Source organism: Sander lucioperca, chromosome 21 (genome assembly GCF_008315115.2).
Source record: "Sander lucioperca isolate FBNREF2018 chromosome 21, SLUC_FBN_1.2, whole genome shotgun sequence".
Lineage (NCBI taxonomy): Eukaryota > Metazoa > Chordata > Actinopteri > Perciformes > Percidae > Sander > Sander lucioperca.
In genome coordinates this window covers 13,475,928-13,487,139 of record NC_050193.1, presented here as the reverse complement: position 1 = coordinate 13,487,139, position 11,212 = coordinate 13,475,928, and the positions used below count along the sequence as shown (strand labels likewise).

The 11,212-nt window shown below is 39.2% G+C and overlaps 1 protein-coding gene across 2 annotated transcripts; it reads left to right on the top strand.

Moving 5' to 3' along the window:
* The first annotated feature begins 3,900 nt into the window (after window positions 1-3,900).
* kcnj12b (potassium inwardly rectifying channel subfamily J member 12b) lies at window positions 3,901-10,461 on the top strand. Of its 2 annotated transcripts, XM_031320909.2 has the most exons (3): window positions 3,905-4,120; window positions 4,391-4,530; window positions 6,784-10,461. In XM_031320909.2, the coding sequence occupies exon 3, from the start codon at window positions 6,927-6,929 to the stop codon at window positions 8,205-8,207; it is 1,281 nt and encodes a 426-aa protein (XP_031176769.2). In that variant the 5' UTR covers window positions 3,905-4,120; window positions 4,391-4,530; window positions 6,784-6,926; the 3' UTR covers window positions 8,208-10,461. The 2 variants fall into 2 exon arrangements, with proteins under 2 accessions (XP_035852835.1, XP_031176769.2); XM_035996942.1 differs by having other exon boundaries at window positions 3,901-4,530.
* Window positions 10,462-11,212: the final 751 nt, after the last annotated feature.

The window sequence follows — 11,212 nt, the reverse complement described above, 5'->3', positions numbered from 1 at the left end:
GCTTTATTATCATGTACTGTCATTCTTTTTTTTAATTCCTTCATTATTTTCTCGACATGACTTTCTAATACTAATGACATTTACTCTGATTACAACATGTTAAACAGAATAAAGAAAGTAATTCTGATATATATCTCAAATATAAACTTCTCTCAGTTTGTTTCTGCATTTCTTTGTGTGGGGAGTGTATGTGCACCTGCCGGGTCGAGCTGCCCCACAAACGCTCCCAGTCCTCATGACTAATCAGCGGCTGATGTAGAAACACCAGTACAAAGGTGCACCTGCTCAGGCTGTAAAAATAAGTGGCCCATTTGCAAAGATCAATTACTGCAACCAGCACAGCCTGCTTCCACAATGATACACTTCAGTAGCGTTTACACTGCAGCTGACGGGACCACAACTCTGCTTGTTTTTCCTCTCACATGCAACACAAATCTGCGTTTGTGTTTTAAAGTGGGTGTGAACACGAAGGAGTTGCATGGGCTTGTTTATTTCCATTTTGATTTGGATCACAGTGTTACAAAATCAGGTCCAGAGGTGTGTGACCTACATGGAACTCAAATTTATCAGTGTTTCCATGACAATGGATACATCTTACGTTGTTCACCTGGGACAAATATAAATTTGGCACCAACATCAGTTTGGCAATGCCAGCCTCGGTATGGAGGATGATGAGGCTGATTGGTATAAAATGTGTCAGAAACAAACAAGCAAAGTTTTGTTGGTGCAAAAACAGGTGTGAAGATGTGAAGCATATTTATATCAGATACGATATGGACATCTTTAAAAGCCATGAACAATAATTCAATATGAAATCACTTAATAGGCACCAATTCTATAACTCAACGACTAACGTGAACCATGTACAGGACAGACCGACACATTTTTAGAACAGCACCAGACCATGACGTTAAACCTTTCATAACCTTTTCAAATAACCTTTATGTTATTTGAAGAAAAATAAACATCATTATCCACTTGTATGGGGTAGAATAACAGAATTAACTAAAGTGTTTGGATTGCAGAAGGCGCTTCACAGTAAGAGGGACCTTACTCCAGGGTCTCCCCCTGTTTATCACAAGGTGAGGGCACTTTATTATGATGAGGCAGGATGTTGATTAGGCTGATCTGGAGCAGACTCTCTAACTGGAGCAGGGAGGTTAGTGAACAGCTCCCTAAAAAAAGTTGTGTGTCTTGTGTATGTGCAGCATTTCTTTCTGTTCGGTGGGAGCACAACGCCTCTCTTCCCCACTCAGGTTGTTTTTGGCGGTGTTGGCTGCCAACAGAGACATAAATATCACTCACACTCTGTACAGTATATTTCGTGTTTTATTTCTCTCTTCCTTGTGATCACTGCTGTGTTAAACAGGTGTGCAACCATTTTGTTGGAGGTCCATCTTAGCAATAGAGTTAGCTCTGTTCCTAAGACGGACAAAAATGAATTTTCTGCTGTTTTTCTACAGCTGAAAAAATAGCCTCAATCATGAGGCCACTGTAACCTAATGTGGCAGCACTGACTAAGAGGGGAAAACAAGTTACAAGTTACAAGCTCTTGCTCAAAGATTTTACAAATATATGTACTATTAAGATGAAACAGCAGATAAATCACGTATTTAACTGTGTGATTGATGTTATTCCCAACAGTAATTACAGGCCACGTCTTACAGCTAGAGATACTGATATATAGCTATATATAGATAGCTATAGATAATAGAACAATGAGCTGCAGCAAGTGAGCATGAGCAGCAGGAGTGCTGCTGAGACTGAACTAAACAGACGGTTACACAGTTGTATAATTGGAGTACCTGCCATGCTCAAGATCCTGAGTGTCCTGCCAGGACCAGTTACGCTCATGTCTGACTGAGCTTTGAGTAAACATCCTGTGTCTTCCGTATCACATATGTTGGATAACCACAACATGACATAACACTCGATATGAATCAGGAGAGTTTGTGCTGATTATCTGAAAGGTGATCAAACTGCAGCGTGTGTATCCTGAGTGTGGTCAAGCCTGGCCCACTTTGTCCTGTCGCAGTGAGGCTGCCTTTAAATAACTCGCTGGGTACGAGGTATTGGCCGCGCTCTCTCTGTCCCAATAGCACACTTCACATCCCCATCTGGTCTGCCATCTCATAACTGAACCCACAACCCATTTACAGGCCTAATATCATAGTAACGTACAGTAACAGTAATGTAGTGTGTATGTAAAGATATGACTCACCCACACACAGGATCACACACCCAAAGCTCCTTGTATTTTAAGGTTTTGAAATGTGCTGTATGAATAATTACATTTATAGCCTGCCAAATGTTACATTCAACAGATTTTCTGTTAAAGATTTTACTTAATAAATGTGAAAATATGTGAAGATACTATAGTCTTATTGCTTTAGTAAGCACAGATCCAACAGCACTGACACTCTCAAAGGTCAAACATTATTTCCTAAAATTCCTCTTAGAATTAGAAAACTGATACTCAGACAACCATGGCTTAGCTTCCTTGGATGCCGTGCAATGTGCACCTTCCACCCATCTCTTTGCTCTGTGAAGGCATCTAGTGAATCTGGGTTAGGCCACTGGAACTAACTGATCCTGTTTCTGTCCTGTAAAATAATTACAAACTCCCGGGAAGAGAGGTGTGTCGGTGGGTTGTTAAAGAAACAGCATGAGATGTGTCGTAGCTTGCCCACTGCACATAGGAGATATATTTTTATCTGGAGTGTTTGGAAATGAATTGCCGTTACCCAGAAGACATATTTAGTGACAAAGTAAGTGTGTCTGTCCTATGCTTTGGCCCAGAGTGAAATATCTTTCACTATACTATGGACACTTCTTTTAAAGTCATGCTAGCACCGTGGCTATATTGGTTAGTCCACCACTTTGGTCCAGACTGAAATATCTCAACAACCATCAGATGGTTTGCCATGGTTGGTATTTTTTCTTTCTTTTTTACAGACATTCATGGTCCCCATAGGATGAATACTTTGGTGATCCTCTGATGTTTTCCCTTATTCTGCGAAATATCTCAACATCTAGATGGATTGGCACACAATTTGGTACAGATATTCATGGTCCCCAGACGACGTATCCTAATGACTTTGGTGATCCTAACTTGTCAAGTGGTGCCATCATTAAATCAAACATTCAGTTTGTCAAATTATTTGGTTTAGGACCAAATAACAAATAACAAATGCAAAATGTATGACATTCCCATCAGCCTTAGCTTTAGCTTGAGTTTAGTGCTAAAAAGCAAACAGCAGATAGCATGCTAACATGCAGCAAGGTGAACATGGTAAACATTACACCTGGTTAACATCAGCAAACATGCTGATGTTAATGCATTGCCTAGGTACAGTTTCACACAGCTGCTAGCGTGGCTGTAGACTCATAGTCTTGTTTAACTCTGATCAAGGGAACAACTGCTCACTGGCCCTGTGATACACTAACTATTCACTGATTTCCTCCTTCCTCCAGGCATGCACACACACATAAGACAAATGAGTGATGTTCAGCAAGGAACTGCCTACATGAGCTTTTCAAAGTCCAGCATGTTCAACAGGAGCTGCTTTGCTTCATGAATGAGTCAAAATAGAGACCACACCACCCACTCTGTGATATGTTTGGTTTTTAGTTTGAAAATAAAGACAACATTACAGAGTATGATAGTGAATTAGAAGTGTTAACTTTACTTCCATTTATGCCCACCTAATTACCTCTGGACCAATAATACACCCAATGTGCCAATCTAACCCAGATAAATCAATTGTATATGTTTATGTTCTGGTCATGGCTGGTCTCTCTAGTACACATCAGTCCTGAATAAACCAGTTGGTCTTTTCAACTCTGAGCATTGCTGACCAGCGGGTGCAACACTTGGTAGGGGAAGAGCACTTCGTCTCCAAATGCCAAGTATCTACAGTGACACCGTGAAAGGGAGGGGGAGGACGAGAGCTGAACAGTGAGCAATAGTTCACTGGATGTGGGATACAGAGTGGGATCTGCAGCAGAACAAGATCAGATAGCTGATATACCAAGAAAGTGTGATACTGTCGACTGCCCATGACTCTGAAATAAGCTGTGAGGGACAAATTTTGTGATTGGATTGGACCCTAAAGGCCATGTGAGTCCTACAGACATTTAATTTGGGATAGCTGTGATCAAGTCGTTGTGCTATTTCAGTGGTTCAAATTATGACTTCATTCTTCACTAAAGTCATTTTCTAATTTCTTGTCTGTTTTTGATCAACTGGATATCAATCGAGCAACAACTTTGGAGGACTGACAGAAGGAGCAATTGTAATGCTCTGCTTATTGAGTGGAAAAAGAGACATATTTAAAGTAGGAGGCACAGACATGATGGTACTCTGTGGCCATTTACTTTTCTGCCTCAGGAGGATAGAGTGGTTCTACCCGTAACAAAAGAGAAGATTTGAAGAAAGCCTGAGGAGAAGGATGCAGCAGTTTGGCTAAAAGACCTGGGGGAAAAAGGAAAATTGGAAATCAATATTTATTGGGAACACTTGCATACAAGGTAAGCTGCTTTAGACAGAAAAACTATATATATAGACCTGTGGACTGTCTCATTGTTTAATTCACATATATTTTCAGTCTCTATCATGATCAGGAGAGAAATAGACTCATCTCTGCTCCAGTGCTGAGATCACAGCCCAGCAGGCAAAGGGTGGCTCCTTTGAGAGCTGAGAAGCAGTCAGACAGAATATTAGATATTAATAACATTTGCATCCTAGCAACTAGAGCATTGAGAAACATGCACATAATGTCAAATTTGTTGTTATCAATTGTCATCCTGCAGTCTGTACTCAATTCAGGTTGAGGGTTTGAAACATACCTCAACTTGAATCTGTACAGAAAGTATATACCAAATTCATCATTTACTTTATGTTACTGTTCTGTACAATGTATTGATCTCTATAGCTATAGTGCATCAATGGTGGGGACACCTGCACAGCAGCCTTTGTGACCCCATTTGGTTTTATTAAAGATGAAATCTCAAATGCTTTATAAGTGCCATTCTTAAAACATTGAGGTACGTTATTTGATGTTTGACTGCATCTTTTCTCTTGAAAAAAACAAGCATTTCACTGTACTTATACATGTGACAATAAACTTGAACTTCTCAACAAGTTGAGGGATTACAATGCATTCTGAGGTGGATATGAAGGTGGTACACTTAAGTTTTCATTTAGTACCATCATCAGGTAAAAAATTCAATCTGTCCAACATTTTTTGTTTATGACCAAATACCTACTAAATTAATGACATTCCCATTAGTGTATCTTTGTGCTAATTAGCAAATGCTAGCATGCCAACATGCTAAACTAAGGTAAACATTATACTAAACATTGCGAGCATGTTAGCATGTTGATGTTAGCATTTAACTCAAAGCACCACTGTGCTTAAGTACAGCCTCACAGAGCCACTAACATGACTGTAGACTAAAACATTAATAGACAGTCTGACTCCAAAATATTCAGGCAGAAGGCCTATAAACCTGTTGCTGATAATGCCCTGGAATCACAATTGTCTTCCTTTGTGTAATGTGTTTCTGTGTGAACAGGATGTTGAGAAGGAATCTGATTACATTTACTGTATAATACTGGTTCTTGCACTATCTAGCAAAAAAAAAAAAAAATACAATCAAAACTGTATGGTGCACAGTTTGCTGGAAATCACATGGAAGATGTAACACACTTTATTTCTAGGATGTGCTGAAGGCTGCAATTGGATGAAGTTCCCCTTTTTTAGAATATTATTTCTGTTAATGTGCCTGTGTGGCATCGATTACCATCAAACCATTTGGATTTGAGGCCTTTTCTATGATATCCAATTTTCTGCCCCGTCTTTTTCAGCCCATATTATTTTCCAGTCCTGCCTCACAAGTCACAAGGGAATCACACAGCATCATCACAGTACTCCAGTGACTCTAATAGTTGTGCCAGCTGGAGGAAACAGAAGATACGTCACATAAAATGGCAGGACATTGGATTAGCTGGCTATTTCTGTACCTTGTTGATCAGAGAAACATGTATTGTATACACCAGAGTATTTCCAATAGAGCAGGGTGGAAAGAGAAGGACAGAAAATCAAATGTCTGAAAGGATATATTAAAAATAAAATGTAGTTGTGTTTGAAAATCTATGTATAACTGCATCATTTGCACGCCTGTCCTAAATTGTGTAGCATAAATAAATCAACGTCTAAACAGCTTTAAAACACAGATAATTGTAAATTACATTCATCAACAACATTTATATTGAAAGGAAAAACAATCAAAAGATTTGTTACTAAATCAACAGTGGCTAGGAAAGCTTTGTAAATCAACAGATATTATTAGAAACCATCTCCTTAACTATGTGGTTTGACAGTGAGTGAATCCTTAGAGAAGTACATCATAAGTAGCAGAAGTCTGTCCTAAACAAGTAGTCAAAAGTAGTTATAGTCAATAGTGTGGAACAAAGAGATAATGTGTAGATAGAGAATGTGTGTTATTCCTAAACTGAAATTTTTTTTTATCTCACACTAAAGCTACTTACGGGGAAATTTGAAGGGGAAATGTACATCATGTTCATTGGCCGTGTCCAGTCTATTAAATGTGCAATGTTTTTGCTGAGTCCAGAAGCAGCAACACATTAATGTACTATTGCAAACATTACTGTATGTCTGTTTAAACAAAGGTAAATTAATTCATATTCAACTTTTCAGGTGATATCCATCACTTTACATTCATACAAATACTAATATTTTACCTGTCCTTCCTTTACAGGAAAATACTTTTGTGCCTCACTTCTCAATTCCAGTTGACACTGACACTGTTTTGGGCGGAGCTGTGCACTTCCTCTGAGCCTGGTCAGTTTTGTATGATCCAAGCTGATAGTGTGAAGCCACGTCGCTGTGCCCCACTGAGGCATGAGTGTGGGAAGGGCCCACCACCACAGCTACGTGTCCTGTGAAGAAGACGGCCTGAGACTAAGTACCATGCCTGCTGTGGGCAGCTTCGGCAATGGCAAGATTCACACAAGACGCAAATACCACAGCCGGTTTGTCAGCAAGGCTGGACAATGCAACATCCACTTCTCAAACATGGATGAGAAGTCACAGCGATACATATCTGACATTTTCACCACGTGTGTGGACGTCCGCTGGCGATACATGTTCTTGCTATTCAGCCTGGTGTTTGTGGTATCCTGGCTAACATTCGGCCTGTCATACTGGGTCATCGGCCTCCTACATGGTGACATGGAACATCCTGAAAGGGATGGCAACTTTGTTCCTTGTGTCATGCAGGTTAACACCTTTGTGGCAGCTTTCCTGTTCTCTGTTGAGACCCAGACGACCATTGGGTATGGTGCTCGCTGTGTGACAGAGGAATGCCCGGTTGCTGTCTTCATGGTGGTCTTTCAGTCCATCATGGGCTGCATCATCGATGCCTTCATGATTGGTGCCATCATGGCCAAGATGGCAAGGCCCAAAAAACGTGCAGAGACTCTACTGTTCAGCCACAACGCAGTCATCGCTTTGCGTGATGGGAAACTGTGCTTCATGTTTAGGGTTGCTAATCTAAGGAAGAGCCACATTGTGGAAGCTCATGTACGAGCCCAGCTCGTCAAGCCCCGTTACACAGAGGAAGGCGAATACATCCCCTTGGATCAGATTGACATGAACGTAGGTTATGACAATGGCACAGACCGCCTGTTTCTGGTTGCACCCCTCACTGTCATACATGAGATTAATGAAGAAAGCCCACTGTTTGGCATCAGTAAACAAGATCTTGAAACATCTGACTTTGAGATAGTAATAATACTTGAGGGGTTGGTGGAGGCCACAGCCATGACGACGCAGGCGCGCAGCTCTTACCTGCCTTCAGAGATCCTGTGGGGTCACCGCTTTGAACCCGTCATCTTTGAGGAGAAGAGCCAGTACAGGATAGATTATGCCTACTTTCACAAAACATTTGAAGTACTATCCACCCCCAGATGCAGTGCCAAGGACATGGAAGAGAGAAAATTCCCAACATCGGGCGCCAACTCTTTCTGCTATGAGAACGAGCTGGCCTTCATCAGCAGGGATGAGGAGGAGGAGGGGGATGTGGAGAAAAAGGAAGACAGAAAGTGTTCAACAGAGCTAGTGGATGAACAGGTCATTCCTGGACATGATCAAATGTCTTCCCGTAAAGAATCAGAGATCTAACCTTTGGCTGTTGCTTGTTTGGTTTGTTTTTGGATGCAGAGCAATGAAAGCGTCGTGGGAAGAGCCCTATGACTGTCATTCTCCTGACATGAGGATACCAATAAAGGTGGATAAACAGCAGTAATGATCTCCATCAGAAAAGCAAGGACATTTCTCGTTGGATTTACTCTTTTGCTTTCCCGAAATTGTTATGGAGCTTTAATGCAAAAAAAAATCATGTCATGTTTCAATTTGCAGACGAAACATAAAGTGCATGACAATAGCATAGTTTTGTATGAATATTTTGAGAAATGTTTCATAGTTTGCAACGAGTGTGGAGTGAAATTGACACTTTGCAGATGATGTTTAGGAAACTAAACCTTGGGAATATTTCTCCAGATTAATTTGGTAAAAACAGAAGTGTAGATTAACAGTGGATTTTCCTCTTAATGATATAACTTTTGTGAACAATAAGACTAAATATTCTACATTATACAATGTAAATGGATGGTAAGTTGGCATACATACTGATATACATGCATGCATGTAGGCTAACTATGGGGGCCACATGACAAGGTAGAGTTTTAAATATTTCTATCCCAAAAAGGGAAAAGACTCATGTATGCATATCTTTGTCTTATATATTCAGCCAGAGGGAAACATTTGACCTGAGTAGATGTTAAATATGGAGTTTCTTTCTCAACAGTTGTTTTGAGTGTACGCTCAAAAACAAATGTTTTTGAGCATACACTGAGTGACTGAGCATTTTTCCAAGCCCTGCTCCCCTTGGTGTTGCTACACCTGTGAAACTTTCCGTTCTTCCACAGCAACATGCAATATAAAATAATAAGCAGATTTAACGCTCAAAAGCAAATATTTTCAGAAACAATGGGTCCTTGATTTGAGGCAGTGGTAGACAAAAGCAGGCTTATCATTTTTTAGCAGACAACCGTTGATTATATTTCACTCTCACTGGCTAAAGCTAGGCAGCCCACACAAAAACTGACTGCCTGTCTACTTCACAATATTTCAAAAGTGAGTTTTTCAAGATATGTCTCTTTAAAGTTTAAAGGCCAAATCCAAAAAACAAATATTGACCAAAGCGAACCCCAGCACACAACACAAAATACAGTACTGAGAATATCTCTTCAAGTGCTTGAATATCGATATAAAGTTTCTCACATTTACATGTTCTGTAATCACTTGCATTAATATATATATATATATATATATATATATATATATATATATATATATATATATATATATATATATTGTGTGACGTTTTAATAAGCACTAACTCAGATTTAGATGCGTTATAGTGTTATCTTCACATGAATTAAATGAAAATGAGTTTGAAGATTATATAACAATAATAAAAAATAGTCTACCTGGAAATCAGTGTAAACAAATCAATCCATACCCTGGGGTAACATTTGGCATATTATATTAATGTGAAAACAAGCAGACATGCAGGCAATCAAGAAACATTTATTTAATCGCGTTTTGCAGAGACATGTGCTTCCTAGTTTATATATTATTTTTCTTAGTTCTTCTAAGAAATAATGCCAGAGGCATTATTCTCTTTCTTTCTCTTACTATTAATAGGGCAAGTAATACAGACGTTAGGTCAGACAGTGTAGCACTGCTTCACTTATCCCAGGTGAGATTAATTTGTTTTCCCTCCACATTTCTCAATCTAATAGCTCCATGTGGGTTAACTTACTACACCTGACTGCCATTTCAGCAAATTTCAGCACATTTGTATTTATATCTTGCTGACTTGTGCTGAAAATATCAGAATGGGCTTGCTCCAGAAACAAATTGTGGTTCCACTGCCATTTAAACCAAGAGCAGAGCCAAGGACTTCCTGCATGTAAAGTCAGAGGAAAGATAGCTAATTTGTACATTAACATACAGGCCATTATTGTAAATAAATATTTATTATTTTTGGTTTTATCATCTTTCTGGCTGAATAGACACTAAGTATTAAAACATTATTAAAAAATAATCTGTGTTGTCATACATGTCTTAATCAAAGCAAGAAACTGGAAATACTCTCTTTGCTTGATGGACTGAAATAATGTCTACTGAATTGAACGACCTCTTCTTGTCTTCCACTAAATGCATTTGAAGCAATCTGGACTCTCTGAGTTGTACTTTGTTTTCTTCTAACAAAGTTTTAGTTTGTTGTGTGAGACAACAATATATAAATTGACAGAAGAAGAAAAATCTCCTGTTGATTACCACAATAAAATATATCTCACAAAGCCAACAGTTTTCTTTTTCCTTCGTGGCAGACAGATACAAAGTGCTGGGATTATTATAATGATATGCATCTGTTGAATGCATTTGTTGTCGAGTTAAAACAAATAAGTGGGACGGAAAAGTGGGAGCTGTTTGATAAACATGGAGGAATGGACTGTAGTTTATGGCAGTGATTTGGTGGGATGATATCTGGTTGGGGTCAGAGGTTTCTTCTTTCACTCTTATGCAACCAATAAGGCATGTCTTTGCATATGTACAGACAAGACTTGGCAGTCCCGCTTGATTTCACTGCCCTGTAACCTTGAACACACACACACACACACACACACACACACACACACACACACACACACACACACACACACACACACACACACACACACATAAACACGCACACACATAGCTCACAGCTTCTACTGATGGTAAATGCTAAGTAATGCTTGTTAAAAGTCCTGTAAAATGGACAGATATGAGTACAATATCATTGTATCTATGGGTTGGTGGTACCTATATCCAAGCACCCAGATCTGGTATTATTCAATTACCATTTAATATGACCTGTCAGCTAAAGAGCAGAACAGTGGGTGTATAAGATATTATACTTTTATCCTGGCATCAAGTCCTATCGCAGTGACATTCAACAATAATAATAATAATAATAATAATAATAAACTGTTCTACTCTTTCATGCATTTCACTTTCAGGAAGTAATATTGAGCGCCAAATGAAAGTCTCAATTCTTACTTTACTTTAAGACT

What these genes read in the sequence shown, in the direction of transcription:
- kcnj12b (XM_035996942.1), top strand. Translation starts at nt 6,927, where the DNA reads ATGAGTGTGGGAAGGGCCCACCACCACAGCTACGTGTCCTGTGAAGAA.